Source organism: Solea senegalensis, linkage group LG1, assembly GCF_019176455.1.
Source record: "Solea senegalensis isolate Sse05_10M linkage group LG1, IFAPA_SoseM_1, whole genome shotgun sequence".
In the NCBI taxonomy this organism is placed as follows: domain Eukaryota; kingdom Metazoa; phylum Chordata; class Actinopteri; order Pleuronectiformes; family Soleidae; genus Solea; species Solea senegalensis.
The window spans coordinates 20,920,204-20,939,573 of NC_058021.1; the positions used below are offsets into that span (position 1 = coordinate 20,920,204).

A 19,370-nucleotide genomic window follows, 5' to 3' on the forward strand; every position below is an offset into this window, starting at 1 on the left:
TTTCCTGTGGTACACGCACATTCACTCTCTCACACTCAGGGTATGATTAGGACTTTTTATATGTCATTAACATTGTCTCTTTCTCTCCCTAGTTTGTGTCTTTCCTTCCTTCCCTCTCTCCTTCTCTCTCTCTGTATTCTCATCATGCAGGTTGCAGGATCAAGATCCAGTTTTAGAGGCAATCCATATCATACATATCATCACCATTATTATTGTGCTATAATTAAAAGTCGATATCATTAACTGTATAAACTTGTAACCTGATACAGTTGTTGTGTATCTGCTGCTGGTCTCTCTCTCTCTTCTGTCTCTACCTCATCTCCCTCTTGTCCTTTCTCTCCCCCCTTTCTGTCCCCCACCTCTCCACTGTCCCCCATTTTTCTTTCACCCCAACCGGTCGAGGCAGATGACCGCACATCTGTGAGTCTGGTTCTGTCAGAGATTTCTTCTTCTGTTAAGAGGGAGTTTTTTCTCTCCACTGATGCCTAGTGTTTGCTCATTGTGTGAACTGTTGTGTTTCTCTGCTCTCTTTGATGTTGTCTATGTACAGACCTGAGATCATGTATGTTATGATTTGGTGCTAAACAAATAACTAGAGATGTAAAGATATGAAAATTTCATATCACGGTTATTGTGACCAAAGTTATCACGGTATTGTTAGATGTGTTCAAAATGTTCCAAAAGTACTGAACACACACTGAAATCTTTTAACCAGGTTTTATTTAAAAAAAATATATTTAATCTTCTTCTTATTATTATTATTATCATCATCTGACTGACGCACACACACACACACAGGTCCTCACTCTGTCGGATAATAATTAAGTAGCAGCGGTCGTAAACAGCATGAAAATAAAATAAAAAACACAGAAACAAACACATTTTGCTCTGCTACGGTACGTGTCGTCTGCACACACTACTCGTTTTCGCTGATAGCTCCCAATAACATGTCTTTTTACAGGAGTAACGTTAGGTAACACTTAACTTAGGTTTCCTTTATTGAGAAAATAGGAATGTTTTACAGACAAACCATGACATTTCCCACTATTCCGAAATCCCGTTTTTGTTGACTTACTCGCTGAAAAGTTGTGGGTGGTGGTCACGGAGATGGCTCATCAAATTGAAAGAATTACCCCCCTTCGTTGAGTTTTTTTTTTTTTTGCATTTTCTGCACAAGGGTTGATTGTCTTCAATTATTTTACCGTCAACATCCTTTAAAATACAAAATATGCCCAGACTTCTGATCTTGTTTTTTTACGGGGGGGAAAATCTCTGGAGCGCAGGTGGCTTCAGCCGTGTTGTCAATTCAATTCAATTTTTTCAATTCAATTTTATTTGTATAGTGCCAAATCATAACATACATGATCTCAGGTCCAGGGCCGGCTCTACCTAATTTTGTGCCCTAGGCGAGATTGCTCTCCGGTGCCCCGTGTGTGTTGGGGGGGGGCGCTCCCGAGGGCTTGGACGGCCTTTTCATGTCGTTAATAACAAAAGCTTCACCTGTCTGTGACCTGACCTCTGATCCCGTCATGTGATTCAGCAGCACCACATTTTAGGAACATTATTGTTTATTCATTTGTTAATATTTATTATTTGCAAGAGAGAACACACAAATGAGGGCGACTGGAAATAGAAAATCATTTTTATTTTTATTGTTTTAAATTTTTTTTTAAATAAAAAAATAAAAAAGCGCCATCTGCTGGAGGCGCCCCTCCAGCAGATGGCGCTCTAGGCGACCGCCTATATCGCCTATGCCAAGAGCCGGCCCTGCTCAGGTCTATACATAGACAACATCAAGGAGAGCAGAGAAACACAACAGTTCACACAATGAGCAAACACTAGGCATCAGTGGAGAGAAAAAACTCCCTCTTAACAGAAGAAGAAATCTCTGACAGAACCAGACTCAGAGATGTGCGGTCATCTGCCTCGACCGGTTGGGGTGAAAGGAAAAATGGGGGGAGAGAAAGGACAAGAGGGAGAGACAGAAGAGAGAGAGGGAGACCAGCAGCAGATACACAACAACTGTATCAGGTTACAAGTTTATACAGTTACTGATATCGACTTTTTAATTACAAAATAATAATAATGGTGACGATGAGCGTAGCCTCAGAAACTGGATCTTGATCCTGCAACCTGCAAGATGAGAATACAGAGAGAGAGGGAAGGAAGGAAAGACACAAACTAGGGAGAGAAAGAGACAAGGTTAATGACATATAAAAAGTCATAATCAAATGCTGAGTGTGAGAGAGTGAATGTGCACAGGAAAATCCCCCAGCAGTTTAGTTCTATAGCAGCATAACTAAGAGATGGTTTAGGTTTCCCTGAACCAGCTCTAACTATAAGCTTTATCAAAAAGGAAAGTTTTAAGTTTAACTTTAAATACAGAGAGAGGCTCCGCCTCCTGAACTATCATTGGAAGCTGGTTCCACGGGAGAGGAGGAGCCTGGTAACTAAAGGCTCTTCCTCCCATTCTACTCTTACAGACTCTGGGAACCACAAGTAAACCTGTATTTTATGACCTAAGTGGTCTATTAGGGTGATAGGGTAAGACTAGGTCTTTCAGGTATGAAGGGGCGTGACCATTAAGTGCTTTGTACGTGAGGAGGAGGATTTTAAATTGAATTCTAAACTGTGGGTGGAGCCAGTGTAGAGAAGCTAACACTGGAGTTATATGGTCTCTCTTTCTAGTTCCTGTCAGAACTCGTGCTGCAGCATTTTGAATGAACTGAAGGATTCTAACAGACTTGTTAGAACATCCTGATAATAAGGAGTTACAGTAATCTAATCTAGATTAACAAAAGCATGAACTAGTTTTTCAGCATCCTGTAAAGACAGAATGTTTCTAATTTTCATAATGTTCCGCAGGTGGAAGAAGGCTGTTCTGGAAATGAGTTTTATGTGTGAATCAAATGACATTTCCTGGTCAAAAGTAACTCCAAGGTTCCTCACAGTGGAACTGGAAGCCAGGGTGATGTCATCTAAAGTGACAATGTGATCAGAAAGTTTTTCTCTGAGGTGTTTAGGGCCAAGTATAAAAGTTTAAAAGTAGAAAGTTACAGGTCATCAGGACTTAATGTCTCTGAGACATTCCTGGAGTTGAACCTGATTTATTTCATCTGACCTCATTGATAAATATAGCTGTGTGTCATCTGCATAACAATGAAAGTGTATGTTGTGCTTCCTAATAATGTTCCCTAGAGGAAGCATATATAAGGTAAAAAGTATAGGCCCAAGCACTGAGCCTTGTGGAACTCCACAATTAACTTGTGTTTGTAGTGAGGCTTTATCATTAACATGAACAAACTGGAATCTATCAGATAAGTATGATTTAAACCAGCAGAGGGCAGCACCTGTGATACCAAGAGTCTGCTCCAATCTCTGCAGTAGAATATCATGATCAATGGTGTCAAATGCAGCACTAAGATCTAACAGGACAAGTAAAGAAACTAGACCATTATCTGAGTTACTAACTTTAACTAGTGCTGTTTCTGTGCTATGGTTTAATCTTAAACCTGACTGAAAATCTTCAAACAGGCCATTAATGCACAAATATTCACATCATTGATTAGCAACTGCCTTTTCTAAGATTTTAGAGACAAAGGGAAGATTAGATATCGGTCGGTAATTAGCTAAAATATCTGGGTCAAGTTGTCACACGACAGACAGTGGAAACTGTGCATGCGCACCCGCTTCTGAGCGAGTGCCGTTCAGGTGCTACTGCTTCTCCAGGAAATGAGCAGTATCACTGAGTTTTTCGGTAATCAGTTGCAGTAATCAATCACGGTTTTAACGATAATTAAAATTTGAAACGGTAGTACTAACCGTCGGGAATCGCGGTTTATCGTCATACCAGTAATCGTTTCATCCCTACAAATAACATTGAATTGAAGTGAAAAGAGTGTCAGATAGACTGATGAGTCTGAAGCTTGAAATTGAAGGTGTGATGTTAAATGTTATTAGTGGCTATGCCCCACAGGTGGGATGTGAATTAGAGGAGAAGGAAACATTCTGGAGTGAGTTAGATGAAGTGATGCAGAATATCCCAAGAGGTGAGAGAGTCGTAATTGGTGCAGACGTCAATGGACATGTTGGTGCAGGAAATAGAGGTGATAGAGGATGGAAATGGCTGGAGTGAATCCTTTTTTCCAGAAGAGTCATGAGCATAGGGTGACTTATAAGAGTGGAGGTAGGAGCACACAGGTAGACTACATCTTGTATAGACCATGTCATCTGAAGGAGATCAGTGACTGCAAAGTAATGGTGGGTGAGAGTGTAGCAAGTCAGCATAGGATGAATCTGGTGACAAGGAAGACGAAGAGGACAAAGACAGAACAAAGGACAACGTGGTGGAAGCTGAAAAGAGAGGACTGTTCTGTGGTTTTCAGGGAGGAGTTGAGAAAGAATCTGGGTGGTCAGGGAGAGCTGACGACAGCTAATGTAATCAGGGAGACAGGTAGGAGAGTACTTGGTGTGTCGTCTGGAAGGAAAGTAGATAAGGAGACTTGGTGGTGGAATGGGGAAGTGCAGGAGTATATAAAGAGAAAGAGGTTAGCAAAGAACAAGTGGGACACTGAGGAGACTGAAGAGAGCAGACAGGAGTACAGGGAGGTGCAGCACAAGGTCAAGATAGAGGTCGCAAAGGCCAAACAAAGGGCGTATGATGACTTGTATGCTAGGTTGGAAAGTAAGGAGGGAGAGAATGACTTATACAGGTTGGCAAAACAGAGAGATAGAGATGGGAAAGACGTCCAGCAGGTTCAGGTGATTAAGGACAGAGAGGGACATGTGTTGACAGGTGCCACAGAAGTAATGGGAAGATGGAAAGAGCTAATGAATGAGGAAAATGAAAGAGAGCAAAGGGTAGAAGAGGTAACTACTGTGAACCATGAAGTAGCAGAGATTAGTAAAGATGAAGTGAGAGGATGAAGAATGGAAAGGCAGTTGGTCCTGATGATATACCTGTGGAGGTATGGAAGTGTCTAGGAGAGGAGGCAGTAGAGTTTCTGGTTAGACTATTCAACAGGATCTTAGAGAGTGAGGGGATGACTGAGGAATGGAGAAGAAGTGTGATGGTGCCCATTTTTAAGAAGAAGGGAGATGTAACTGTAGAGGAATAAAGTTGATGAGCCATACAATGAAGTTATGGGAAAGAGTAGTGGAAACTAGACTGAGAGCAGAAGTCAGCATTTGTGAGCAACAGTATGGTTTCATGCCTAGAAAGAGTACTACAGATGCAGTATTTGCTTTAAGAATGCTGCTAGACAAATACAGAGAAGGTCAGAGGGAGCTGCATTGTGCCTTTGTAGATCTGGGTGGAGAAAAGTGTCAGGGGTAATGTGTGATAAAAGAGTATCAGCCAGAATGAAAGGAAAGATATACAAGACAGTGGTGAGACCAGTGATGCTGTTTGGTCTAGAGACAGTGGCACTGAGGAAAAGACAGGAAGCAGAGCTGGAGGTAGCAGAGATGAAGATGTTGAGGTTCTCTTTGGGAGTGACGAAGATGGATAGTGTTTAACGTCACTTGAGAGGAGATAGGTCCTGTTTGATTGTATGACGCGCTGCCGGTACAGAGGAGCACGCTGAGTCCGGGTAAGCAAGTTTCAGGATGTTTAATGTTAAACACAACAGCTACTACAGCGGCTATTTGGAAATACACACGCAGGTAAGATGTAGTGCGTGCACTGTTTGCGTATGTGTATCATAACTGAACAAATTGCGGTCAACAAAAATTACATCAAAGTCACATGACTTAATTTCACTCACTCATCCTCTACTGCAGTGGGAAAATGAGAGGATGAATGTGTGAAGTTATGTGGAAACACGGCATAAACAACACAAACTGTTTATTTACATCATGAGTTTCATTTATTAAAGGTTCAGTCTGTAAGATTCATGCAAAATGACTTCTATTCGGCAGTGGTTACGACCGGGACCCTGTGAGTGAAAATCATCATGGTCGCAAGTTCGACTCCACCGCTGCCTGATTATACTCGATTCCATTTTACAATACATTTTTTAAATGTATGAACGTATGAACTGTTGTTTTCAATCCCAAACAATGAACTCTTATGCCGCCATGTGGAGGAGGAGCTATGAAGTCATGGAAAACCAACCATGAAAATTAAACTGAGAAACTCAGAGCAGCTTCTTCACATTGATATCACCTGGTATTGCTAACAATGGCTAACTTCTGAACTGGAACGCGGTAAACACTGTACATTTACTTCTGTCAGGAAATAAAAGACATAACATTTAACAAATGCTAAGTACCAGAATTAGCTAAGAGTTGATTTAGCTTAGTGCCACGTACATAAACAAATGCTCTACTTTTTTTCAAACATACATAAATACATTTATTTCACTTTCCTTTTTATTAAAAGCATAGTTCAGTGTGATTTTACAACAAGGAAAAGAAAAAAAACACCAGAAAAGAAGAATTCTAAAACTTGGTTTCGTCAGGATTTTCAATTACATATGACTTTATATTGTTTTACTCTAATTCAGGTCTTCCTGTTTTTATATTTATATTCATCTAAAACAAACAATCTTCTAAGTCGTGGAACATAACTCAAAGTAAATAAAATACTGATTTTAGTGTTAAATGTTTTTGACGTACAGAAATAAAAAGTAAAGAAAGTGACTTCACTGTTCGAGGACCTTTAAAAGATGACGTACACGTTTGCTGCTGCTGCCACCGTGTGGTGAAACGTAAACATCAGCAGAATCATTTTTTCTCTCTTGTGTGAATCTTCCTGTGATTTTTCAGATATTTCGCACATGAAAACGACTTCCAACAACAATCGCAGTGGAACGTTTTTTCTTCCATGTGGACGACCATGTGTGACTTCACCGAACTTTTCTGTGAAAATCTTTTCCCACAAACCTCACAGCCGTGCGGTTTCTCTCCTGTGTGGATCCTCGCGTGTCTCTCAATGTCAGACTTACAACTGAATCTTTTCCCGCAGGTGTCACAGCTGTACTGCAGCTGTTTCGCTCTGTGGATCGCCAGGTGTTTCATGAAGAAACTCATCTGGGTGAACGTGTTCCCGCACACGTGACAGCTGTACGGTCTCTTTCCTACACGACCCATCAAAGACGACGTCTGTGTCTTCAAGGGAGCTGGGAGTTTACTGATATGGCCCGTGATGTGGTTAGTAAGAGAACGCTTTCGGATAAATGCTTTCCCACAAACATCACAGCCATATGGTTTCGTTCCTGTATGCAACATCATGTGTTTTTTCAGAGAACCTTTCAACGTGAAACTTTTCCCGCACACGTCACAGTGATTGGTTTTTTCTCCTGAATGTAGCATCATGTGGCTCTTCAGATAACTCTTCTGTATGAAGCTTTTCCCACACACGTCACAGTGATTTGGTTTTTCTCCAGTATGGCACATCTTGTGTATCTTCAGAGAGTGCTTCACTATGAAGCTTTTCCCACAAACGTCACAGTGAAATGGTCTCTCTCCTGAATGTATCATCATGTGGCTCTTAAGAGAACCCTTCTGTGTGAATCTTTCCCCACAGATGTCACAGTGAAAGGGTTTCTCTCCAGTGTGGACCATCATGTGTCTCTTGACATCACTGTTCTTTGTGAATCTTTTCCCACAGACGTCGCAGACAAACGGTTTCTCTCCTGTAGAAACTCTCTGTTTGTGTCTGTGAGGCTGACGTTGGTCAGGAGCTCTGGTCTCCTTCTCATAATCCTCACTGTCTTCAGTCTCACACGAGTCTGAAGTCTCGTGGTCTTCTTTATCAGAGTGAAGATGATCATCTCCGTCAGTGTCTGGAGGCTCCGCCTCTCTGCTGTCCTCAGGTTGACTTTGATGAAGCTGTGAGGACTGAGGTTCGTCCTCATCGTCTTCCGTCTTCACGTGGACGATAGAGAGCGAGAACTTGCTGCCATGGACCTCCTGATTGGTCCAGAGATCTTCCTGTTCCTCTTTGATGTCAGGACTCTGATCTGGACTGGTCATCATCTTTTCTTTGATCAGCAGCAGATGTTGGACATCTGCAGGAGACAAACACACACACATAGTGTTTAAATATGTGTTAACGTGTACATGTGTAAACAAAACATTGACAGAATGGTTCATTCCTTCAGTCACTGAAGTGATGGTGCTGTCTCTAAATCCACCACACTCCTCTGTGGAAACACATTTGCAGATGAACGCATGTTTTCAGGATGTTGAAGTCTTTTTCACTTTGATCTACAGTTGGACATTGTTGTCTTTGACGTCGCGCTCATGACTCTTCAGTGACGACACTCTCTGACCAGTGAACTTTGACCCTGGATTACTCCAAAATTATACAGTATATGTACTTCATACTACTTGTGTCTGAAGTACAAGAGGTAAGCATTTAAACACATCAGTACAAAAGAGAGAGATTGTCAATGTTACAGCTTTAACTCAGGATTTTTTTCAGTGTTCAGTGTTCACTGTTCAGTGTTTGTCAAACCTGGAAATGATGTTCTCAAAAGTCTTGAAACAGAAAATTCACAGAAGAACAAAAACACTCAAAGTGATATTCATTGTCAAAATAGTTTACGTTTAATTTCATAATCAATTATTTATCGATTCATTGTTTCAGGACTCTTTTTCCCCAACAAATGCACACTCTCCTTCATTTTGAGAGAAACAAATGGCATATGTTTGTGAAACAGAATATGTTCATTCGTAATAAGAAAGCAGTTTTCATGTGACAGTTATTAATATTCTAACAGATACTATGCAGTTTAACAATGAAATATTTGAATTTCAGATTTGATTATCTGACAGAAATCAAACGTGAGTTCTTAAAATTCACAATTTCCCTGTTAAATATTCTTCTTTATTTCACTTCACTTAGACTAAGTGTATTACTTTTAACAAAAAATACAATTAAAATACATCGGTGAATCCTCGTTCAAATCAGCTGCCTTCCGTTATTGATATGATTTCTGTTTGTGTTTGGCTTTCATCCTCTCACCTATTCAAGTGTCCACTAGAGGGCGTTTCTGTCTTCACGCAGCCGCTTCTGCTTCACTGTTGACGCCGACGCTAGCTTTGAGGCGCGCTAACGGGAGCTAACGCACTCAGACTGATGCTAACATTGTTAGCTGATCAGCAATGAGACCAAAGGCAGAAACACCAACGAATGAATGAATATGACGTTCATAAAAACTGTGAAACTTTTAGTTGTTAGCAACAACAGTAGCATTACCATCACATGTGGACAAAAAAGTTCCATTTCCGCTGAGACGGTCCCGCCTTCCGCTCGTACGGAGAGTCACCAGGGACAATCTGCGTGTTTACTTAGAAAAACTTTATTTAAAAAAGTACAGTAAAACAAGCAAAGGGACAGTCATAAAAAGTAAAGAATGTTTAAATCCAAAAAGTAAACGGCAAATGAACCAAATCAATGAGTGAAAAACCGAAATATAATAATAATTTTAAAAAGGGTACGTTTTTAAATTAAAATTAAATTCATATAGTGAAGGATTTAAAGTTTGTTGAAAGTTTCAGAGATTTTAAATAAAATGAATTTATTTTAATTACGTTTCAGGGGATATTTTTAATATTTGAATTATTTACTTTTTTTTTTTCTTTCATTAGTAGTTGAAATATGCTTATATGTTTATTTCATCTTCTTTTATGAAAAATACCATTTTGTTTTGGTGGTGTAAACCGAGCACTGACCTTAAATTAAACTGGAGCTAAAAAAACAATGAAACAGTTGATTTTAATTCAAGAAGAAAAATAACTGAATATGAAAATACTAACATCCGATGCGTTAAAGCACAGCTGCCGACCGAAATTACTCTTCTTATTATAATATGAATTATTGTTATTATTATTTGTTTTTTAAAAGGGCTTATAATTGACACATACATCCAAATTAATCACTTTTTTAACCTGATGAAATGTATATTTTAGCCATTTATTCAGTGATTTCATGCTTTTGATTTGTGAAAACATGATTTTGTGAAACATAAGATCAAATTAATTATCACGTTTTTTTATGTAAAATCAAAGAGACCAAATACACACACACAGTCAACCAACTGATCTTACATATCACCGCTTCCTTTCACTGTGCCTTTCAAAATAAGAGCCAGTCACTTCTGCTTTGGTAATAAATAAATGAAAAAAGCTTAAATTCGTCATTCTTATAAAATAAAATACACACATGAAATTTCCCACAACGTTTGCAAAACACTAGCTTTAACAAATAGTCGCACACTATACCGCACGTTCTCAGAGTAAATCGGGCTTCCGGTTGAGATCAGTGACTTCCGTGTTTACTCGGGACGATGCTAGTCTTGTTGCTAACAACAAACTGTATCGAGTCCTTTCTTGAAAGTCACGCGGTTTTATTTACGTCACATTTTCATCTTCCTTAAATGCGGAACCTCTGCTAATGCATGCTAACACTGTTAGCATCGGCGTACCAGCGCGTTAGCTCCTGTTAGCCTCCGCTAGCTTCTGTTAGCTCATGGGTTGGTTCCTTTCGCTCATGTTAGCTAACAGCGGTGCGTTAAAGCACAGCTGCCGTAAACAACAGGACAAACTCACTGGACACGAACTTCCGGTCAGTGTTAGCCGTTAGCTCGGCTCAAAGCTAACGAACAGAATGATGAAGCAGGAGCGGCTGCGTGATGACAAACGCCCTCTAGCGGACTGTTCTACAGGTGAGAGGACACAGAGATCAGAGCTATAAAAGATCACTGACGTTCAATGGTGACTCATTTTTAACTATCATATTATTATCATCATAATTATACTACACAAACTGGCTCGAATTATTGAAAAAACAAATACCGAGACTAATGATTCCATTATTAATATCGATGAACTGTGAATCTGTGGCGTCTTAGTGTTTTCCCAACATATGCAAATGCTTTACTTCATTTTGACATCATTAAGAATTAAATATCAGAACCAGCTGATGTTTATGATCCAAAGGAAGTTATTTAGACATAAATGTTGTTCTGACTGAACCAATACGTGTTTATTAATGACATTTAAATCATACTTAACCATTTATTTCCTGTGTTGCCTCAGAATAACAAACTCATCATTTGTTTATTAATAATAATAATAATAATAATAATAATAAGAATGATAATAAAATGTAATAATAAATGCTAATAGGAATGTGAGCGCAAACATTGTTGAACTTTATTGAGACACTTTGTTGTGTTTAATGTGGACATGTTTTTATTTACTTTATTAAAAAAATGCAGGTTTGTTTACACGTTAATACATATTAATACACTGTGTGTGTGTTTGTCTCCTGCAGACGTTCAACATCTGCTGCTGATCAAAGAAGAGCTTCACACTGAGATGATGACCCGTCCAGATCAGGAGGAGCCAGAGAATCCTCACATTAAAGAGGAACAGGAAGATCTGTGGACCAATCAGGAGGAAGAGCAGCTTCATGACACGGAGGAGGCTGATGATGGAAAGTTCTCACTCACTGTTGTTCAAGTGAAAACTGAAGATGACCCAGAGAGTCCTGACATCAAAGAGGAACAGGAAGATCTCTGGACCAATCAGGAGGTCCACGGCAACAAGTTCTCGCTCCCTATCGTCCACGTCAAGACGGAAGACGATGAGGACGAACTTCAGTCCTCACAGCTTCAGGACAGCAGAGAGGCGGAGCCTCCAGACACTGATGGAGATGATCATTTTCACTCCGATAAAGAAGACAACAAGACTTCAGACTCGTGTGAGACTGAAGACAGTGAGGATTATGAGAAGGAGACCAGAGCTCCTGACCAACGTCAGCCTCACGGACACAAACAGAGAGTTTCTACAGGAGAGAAACCACATAGTTGTGATTTTTGTGGGAAAAGATTCACAAAGAAGTCTAATCTTAGGCGGCACACGGTGATCCATTTAGAAGAGGAACCGTGTAGCTGTGATGTCTGTGGGAAAGGTTTCACACACAGGGGTTCTCTCAGGAGCCACATGGGTATTCATACAGGAGAGAGACCGTTTGGCTGTGACATCTGTGGGAAAACCTTTTCAAAAAAGTCAAATGTCAAGACACACATGGTGGTCCATTCAGAAGAGGAACCATTTCGCTGCGATGTTTGTGGGAAAGGATTCACACAGAGGGGTTCCCTTAAGATTCATATGAGAGTTCATACAGGAGAGAAACCGTGTGGTTGTTATTTCTGTGGGAAAACGTTTCGACAGACGAGTGCTCTCAAGACGCACATGATGATCCACACCGGAGAGAAACCGTGTAGCTGTGGTGTTTGTGGGAAAAGTTTTACAAAGAAAAGTGACGTCACAAGACACATGAAGGTCCACACAGAAGAGAAACCACACCGGTGTGAGATGTGTGGGAAAAGATTTAAAGAGAAGTATACACTGAAGAGTCACATGATGATCCATACAGCAGAGAAACTGTGCAGCTGCGACATCTGTGGGGAAAAGTTTAAACTCAAGAAATCATTTGAGAAGCACATGAGAATTCACACAGGAGAGACACCACATCGCTGCGACGTCTGTGGGAAAATATTTGCCAAGAAAAGCACTTTAAAGACACACCTGATGGTCCACACAGGAGAGAAACCGTACGGCTGTGACGTCTGTGGGAAAATGTTTACAAAGAAAAGTTCTTTAAAGACTCACACGATGATCCACACGGGAGAGAAACTCTGCAGCTGTGACGTCTGTGGGAAAAGTTTCACAAATAAGAGCAGTTTTAAAAGACACATGACGATTCACAGCCGAGAGAAATCATGAAGCTGAAACGTCGCTGTTTCATCACTCATCACGTCGTTCACCAAGTTTCAGGAAACGTGCGCACGTGCAGTGCACAGTTTGGAAACCGGTTGGTGGAGTATAAGCCTTTGACAAACACTTTGACAGCAGAAGAAGTCGTCGCCAAGGAAACAGCACTATGGATCCGAAAGATGAGAGGCTGGAGGACAAGGTGAGGAGGTACAACCACCTGGGGAGCAGAAGACGGCGCAGACCTGGGTCTCGTCGGCAGAGGTGGACGATCCTACAGGACAAGTTTGTCAAGACAAAGAAGATGATGGTGAACTCTCAGGTGTCTGAACACTGACGAGAAACAGAACATGGAACGTTCACGACATTCATGCTTCCAGGTCGCTGGTGTTCCTGCTTGGACTCTTGTTCTTTAGTAGGAATGCAGCATATGTCCTGCGCCCAGACTTGTACTGCCACCCGATGGTGAAGTGGGGTACTGCAGGCCTGACCCTGACACGCAGAAGTAGACCACGGGCTTATGTCTTGGAATTATGATAATGTGCATCTACTGCCCCCTGAAGGCCAAACCCCACCTGTAGCTTTTGTGTCTGCCAGTGGTTTCAGCTCTGACATGTTTTGAAAAACCTGGTTCCTGAGCAGATTTACCACAGTTGAAATGTTCATGTGCAAAGATAAAAAAATAAATGTGCCTGAAACGTAAACGTGTTGTGACTGAACGTGACTCCTCTTGTGGTCGTCGCATGATGTTTACATGCAGGAGTAATCCGACTCTGAATCACATGATCCAGGTATGTTAGTCCGACGAAGACTAACGTGTTTACGTGACATTAAGAAAGTGAATTATTGTCTTTCAACATGAACGAGCGGACGTCCAGTAACAATCACTCCTTTATTTTACCATTAGTTGTTGTCTCTGAATCTGAAACAATGAATTGGAATAAAGTGGAAAGTTGAAGGTTAGGATCATAAATATTGTACAGCAGCGTAATGTGAAAACAAAGCACTCTCACCAGTTACTGCAGGGCTCGAGAGGCCACGCCCCCTCCAATACATGTGCATTCCTCCGTCACGTGACATCATGAAGCTACTTTTCCTCTCCACTGCCCCCTGCTGTTGTGATTCTATACAAATAAAACTCAGTTGAACTGAACTGGTGTTGGAGTTTTTGTAGAAAAGCTTCAGGAAAAAATGCTTTTATTTGACTTTTTGAAACATGAAATATTCATGTTTTTGTTGTTGAGTATTTATAAAGTTTTACATTTTCAAAGTCTGCTCATGACAAAACAAAACCTTTATATGTATATATGTATATATATATATATATATATATATATATATATACTGTATATATCAAATTTACAGTTAATTCTCATTAATTTTTTAGATTCTAATTTGGAATATATCCAAAATTCCCAAACTAAGGTTGCCATGGAAAGTTTCTGGAAATTTAACAGACATTTTCCACATTACATACAGATCTGAGAAACACCTGGTTTCTCCTGACACTCAAACAATGACGTTTAGTTCATGAATTGACGGAGACGCTGATCATTCTCATTCTGTTTGTTTACACTTTGATGGGTTGCTATGGTGACAGAACCCCTGCTACATTTGCTTCATAGTTTCTCCTCTGAATGAAGTTTCATGTGGACTTTCAGCGTACGCTCTGATGTAAATCTTTTCCCGCACGCGTCGCAGCTGAACGCTTTCTCCTGGGCGTGAACCACCATGTGTCTCCTCACATCGATATTCCTGACAAATCTTTTCCCGCAGACGTCACAGCTGCACGGTTTCTCTCCAGTGTGGACCATTCTGTGTCTCTTCAGATAATACTTCTTTACAAACGCTTTCCCACAAACGTCGCAGTCATGTGCTTTCTCTCCCGTGTGTCCCTTCATGTGTATGTTCAGAGAACTCTTTTGTGTAAATCTTTTCCCACACAGAACACAGGGAAACGGTTTCTCTCCCGTGTGACTCTTCATGTGTATGTTCAGAGAACTCTTCTGAGTAAATCTATTCCCACAGACGGCACAGTGAAAGGGTTTCTCTCCTGTGTGGACAACCATGTGTCTCTCAACGTCCCTCTTTGTTGTAAAGGTTTTCCCACAAAAGTCACAGTCAAACGGTTTCTCTCCTGAATGGACCACCATGTGCATCTTGACATTAGACTTCTTTGTGAATCTTTTCCCACAAACGTCGCAGACAAACGGTTTCTCTCCTGTAGAAACTCTCTGTTTGTGTCTGTGAGGCTCACGTTGGTCAGGAGCTCTGGTCTCCTTCTCATAATCCTCACTGTCTTCAGTCTCACACGAGTCTGAAGTCTCGTTGTCTTCTTTATCAGAGTGAAGATGATCATCTCCATCAGTGTCTGGAGGCTCCACCTCTCTGCTGTCCTGAAGCTGTGAGGACTGAGGTTCGTCCTCATCGTCTTCTGTCTTCACGTGGACGATGGAGAGCGAGAACTTGTTGCCATGGACCTCGTGATTGGTCCAGAGATCTTCCTGTTCCTCTTTGATGTGAGGACTCTGATCTGGACTGGTCATCATCTCCGTTGGAACCTCGTCTTTAATCACCAGCAGACGCTGGACATCTTCATCTTCATTTTCTTCTTCTGCAGAAAAAAACCCACAAAGTCTAAAATGATTTATAATGTTCTGTTTGTTGTTTTTATGTCAAATTCTGCGATTGTTTCATTTGGACTGAAATATTTTAGGGTTCCCAGATCATGGTTGACATCAAATTCAAGCACTTTCCAGGACCAATTCCCTCAAATTCAAGGACTGTGGATGTGCTGACTCAGTTTAAGATCGGACGATGACGTGTCGCGTAGAAAAACCACGTCACCAGTTTCACGCGGCTGTGCTATGATGACTCCGCCCACATTGAGGCGGAGCTATGAAGTCATGGAAAGCCAAACAAACGGTGTCAAGTCGAGATGAGACCGTGTGCTGGAAAAAACGCTAACGACGACATATATGTGTGTGCCTGTGTGAGTGTCTGTATGAGTGTAGCTGTGTGTGTCTGTCTGTGTGAGTGAGTGAGTGTGCGTGTGTGTAGCTGTGGGTGTGTGTGTGTGTGTGTGAGATTGTGTCTGACTGTGTGAGTGTGTGTCTGTGTGAGTGTGTTTGTGTATGTGCAGCTGTGTGTGTGTGTGTGTGTCACTGTGTGAGTGCCTGTGTGTGTGTGTTTATGATGATCTCTGTGTCAGTGAAGAAAAGTTAAAAGTGCAGGATTCAAAGGTCAAAGGTCATGAACATGGATTATCTTCTTCAGCACAACTTTACCTCATTCAGTTGAGCAGCGCCACCGTGAGGAGACATTAATTAGTGACTGACAGAGAGCGTTTAATTTAGAGAGACTTCATTCATTCATGTATTCATTTTGTCCTGGTGTAAAGATTATTGTATTACACGAGGAAGAAAATCTTCAAATTTTCATAAAGGGAAATATTTGACATGTTCTTCCATTTGTGTCGATGTTCCCCACGTTCTTAAAAAAGAATAAATACGATTCTAACGACACTTTAAGTGCCAAAGTTACGACCTTTTCAAAGTTATTTCTGAAATACTTGACACCTCTTACTATGATGTTAAAAAATTAGACAAATCCCAGTTTTCACTCTTCTTCTCTTCTATTTATCGATTTTTCTAAATAATTGGTTTACATTTGTATTCTGTTTATTATGGTATATATTATCGTGTATGTATATATACATATACATATACATATATATATGTATGTATATACATATATAAATAAACAGCACAAACTCTGTATGGACGAACAATTTAAATCTACGTGATCGCGTCAGGATCTGTCAATCAGCTCAGAGACTATGGTGATGACATCACAGAAACATAATTTAATCTTCATTATGAAGCTGGAACTTGAAATGTGTTTATTTTTATTTACATTTTCATAAACATCGTCTCTCACCTGTTCAAGTGTCCACTAGAGGGCGTGTCTGTCTTCACGCAGACTCTCGTGCTTCATTGTTGACGCTGTCGTTAGCTTTGAGCCGCGCTAATGGCTAACACTGACCGGAAGTTCGTGTCCCGCTTGTTTCTGTTGTTACAGCAGCGGTGATTCCACACACCGATGTAAGCTAACTGTAGCTAACAGGAGCTAACTCGCTAAGTGCATGGCCAGCGGTGATTCCACACGCCGGTACAAGCTAACACGAGCTAACTGGAGCTAACGCGCTCTGATGCAAACAGTGTTGGCAGCAGAATCGTCACTTTCGGAGCTGAATGAAATAAACCGTGACAGAAACAAACACCGTGAGACTTTTATATCAAAAACAAACAAACTACCTACAATTCAAGTAGGTCCCGCTTCCGCTTACAAGACCCCGCCCCCAGAGCCAAGTCAGCATGCGTAAAGGTCGGGCTGGAGTGGGAGTCACAAGACGTCACAAAACATAAACATGAATAATATTCACTTTAAAAAGCTGCTATAGGAGATTTGTGTTTATTGATCATTTTTTTTGTGCTTTATTTATTATTAAAAAATGGTTCAGATGACTGGTGACCAGTCATCTGACATAAATAAACATTAATAAACAAGACTTTTATTTTTCTATTAATAAAGATGAGAATAAAAGACTCAGATTCACTGGTTTTTATCTTCTTTTACTTTTTGGACAATAAAACAACAATAACCTGGTTCATTACCCATGATGCAACGGTCTTTTGATGTTCACGTTGCAACTTTGATTTATTATTGTTCTGTTTTTAGACAGTGACGATGGAGCGTGTGAGTTTCTGAATTTTCCTATAAAACATGTTAGAGAAAAGAAAAAGAACCTTTGAGATCAAATATCAATGACTTTCAAATGTTCATCACTATTATTATTATTATTATTATTATTATTACTACTAGAAGACAAAGTGTAAAGGTTCAAACTTTAATCACAGAACTGTCAGCAACATAAAAACACAGAGAATCTTTATGTCACACCAACAATCATTAAAACATTCCTGCAGATTTTCATGAATATTCTGGTATAGATAGAGACTTAAAGTGAACAAATCTTATTTTAGTTCTTTGACCTTGGTGATGGAGGCAGCAGTGGATTTTCTCTCTCACTCAACTGTGGACGACTTCCGGTTCTTCTGTCGTCCCATGATAGTAAAATGTGTCCTGTGTAAATATTTCAGTGTCATCATTTTTCTCCTGCGTGAAGTTTCATGTGCACTTTGAGATTAAACTTGAGTGTGAACGGTTTCCCGCACACGTCGCAGCTGAACGCTTTCTCTCGCGTGTGAACCACCATGTGCCTCAACACGTCTCTGTTACTCGCAAACCTTTTCCCACACACACTGCAGCTGCACGGCTTCTCCCCGGTGTGGACCATGATATGCTGAGTCAGAGAACCCTTGTGTGTGAAGTCTTTCCCACACACATCACAGTGGAACGGTTTCTCTCCCGTGTGGCCCTTCATGTGTTTATAAAGAGAACTCTTTTGTGTGAATCCTTTCCCACAAACGTCGCAGCAGAAGAGTTTCTCTCCCGTGTGACCCTTCATGTGAATACTCAGCGTTCCCTTTCGTGTAAATTGTTTCCCACAGAAATCACAGTGAAATGGTTTCTCTCCTGTGTGTGCGATCATGTGTCTCCTGAGATGAGACTTACTGTTGTATCTTTTCCCACAAACGTCGCAGTGAAACGGTTTCTCTCCTGAATGTGCGATCATGTGTCTCTTAACATAAAACTCACTTTTATACTTTTTCCCGCACACGTGGCAGCTGCACGGTTTCTCTGCTGTGTGAACGATCATGTGTCGTTTCAGATTAGATTTACTTGAAAATGTTGTCCCACAGACGTCGCAGACAAACGGTTTCTCTCCTGTAGAAACTCTCTGTTTGTGTCTGTGAGGCTGACGTTGGTCAGGAGCTCTGGTCTCCTCCAAACCATCGTCCTCACTGTCTTCAGTCTCAGACGAGTCTGAAGTCTCGTGGTCTTCTTTATCGGAGTGAAGATGATCATCCCCATCAGTGTCTGGAGGCTCCGCCTCTCTGCTGTCCTGAAGCTGTGAGGACTGAGGGTCGTCCTCATCGTCTTCCGTCTTCACGTGGACGATAGAGAGTGAGAACTTGTTGCCATGGATCTCCTGATTGGTCCAGAGATCTTCCTGTTCCTCTTTGATGTCAGGACTCTCTGGGTCATCTTCAGTTTTCACTTGAACAACAGTGAGCGAGAACTTTCCATCATCAGCCTCCTCCGTGTCATGAAGCTGCTCTTCCTCCTGATTGGTCCAGAGATCTTCCTGTTCCTCTTTGATGTGAGGATTCTCTGGCTCCTCCTGATCTGGACGGGTCATCACCTCAGTGTGAAGCTCTTCTTTGATCAGCAGCAGATGTTGGACGTCTGCAGGAGACAAACACACAGTTATAACATCATCACAAGTTATGATGATACATCACTGTCTTTGTTTGTTATTCTGTTATTTTACATTTAACGTCTTCTTCTCTGCTTCTGGTTATCGCTGTACTCAAACTGCTTGTGTGTGAACACATGAAAATAAAGTGTGCTGAAGGATTTCCACGTGAGAAACTTTTCCAAAAAGATTGTTTATGTTTCGCACTGTTTCCGTGTGGGCTTGGCCTATGTCGATGATGTGATACTTTATTTCCGTG

The 19,370-nt window shown here is 40.9% G+C and overlaps 3 protein-coding genes across 3 annotated transcripts in view; 1 reads left to right on the forward strand and 2 right to left on the reverse strand.

The window, feature by feature from the left end:
- LOC122768151 (zinc finger protein 729-like) overlaps positions 1-19,370 on the reverse strand; it is a 41,317-nt gene that overhangs the window by 19,864 nt on the left and 2,083 nt on the right. The window contains exons 2-3 of the mRNA XM_044023970.1: positions 18,881-19,101; positions 7,841-7,950 (exon numbers count right to left, since the gene is read on the reverse strand). Of these exons, the coding sequence (XP_043879905.1) occupies positions 7,841-7,950; positions 18,881-19,101 (331 nt within the window). The remainder of the gene's footprint in view (positions 1-7,840; positions 7,951-18,880; positions 19,102-19,370) is intronic.
- LOC122769843 (zinc finger protein OZF-like) lies at positions 10,266-13,433 on the forward strand. The gene is made up of 2 exons (XM_044026718.1): positions 10,266-10,673; positions 11,285-13,433. The coding sequence occupies exons 1-2, from the start codon at positions 10,616-10,618 to the stop codon at positions 12,739-12,741; spliced, it is 1,515 nt and encodes a 504-aa protein (XP_043882653.1). The 5' UTR covers positions 10,266-10,615; the 3' UTR covers positions 12,742-13,433.
- LOC122770022 (gastrula zinc finger protein XlCGF8.2DB-like) lies at positions 14,070-17,167 on the reverse strand. The gene is made up of 2 exons (XM_044026979.1): positions 16,669-17,167; positions 14,070-15,343 (listed from the first exon to the last, which is right to left on the reverse strand). The coding sequence occupies exon 2, from the start codon at positions 15,276-15,278 to the stop codon at positions 14,349-14,351; it is 930 nt and encodes a 309-aa protein (XP_043882914.1). The 5' UTR covers positions 15,279-15,343; positions 16,669-17,167; the 3' UTR covers positions 14,070-14,348.

Bases quoted from the DNA above. Each gene is read 5' to 3' on its own strand.
- LOC122769843 (XM_044026718.1), top strand. From the start codon at position 10,616: ATGATGAAGCAGGAGCGGCTGCGTGATGACAAACGCCCTCTAGCGGAC. The intron at 10,674-11,284 runs GTGAGAGGACAC...TGTCTCCTGCAG, and splicing joins TCTAGCGGACTGTTCTACAG to ACGTTCAACATCTGCTGCTG.
- LOC122770022 (XM_044026979.1), bottom strand. From the start codon at position 15,278: ATGATGACCAGTCCAGATCAGAGTCCTCACATCAAAGAGGAACAGGAA.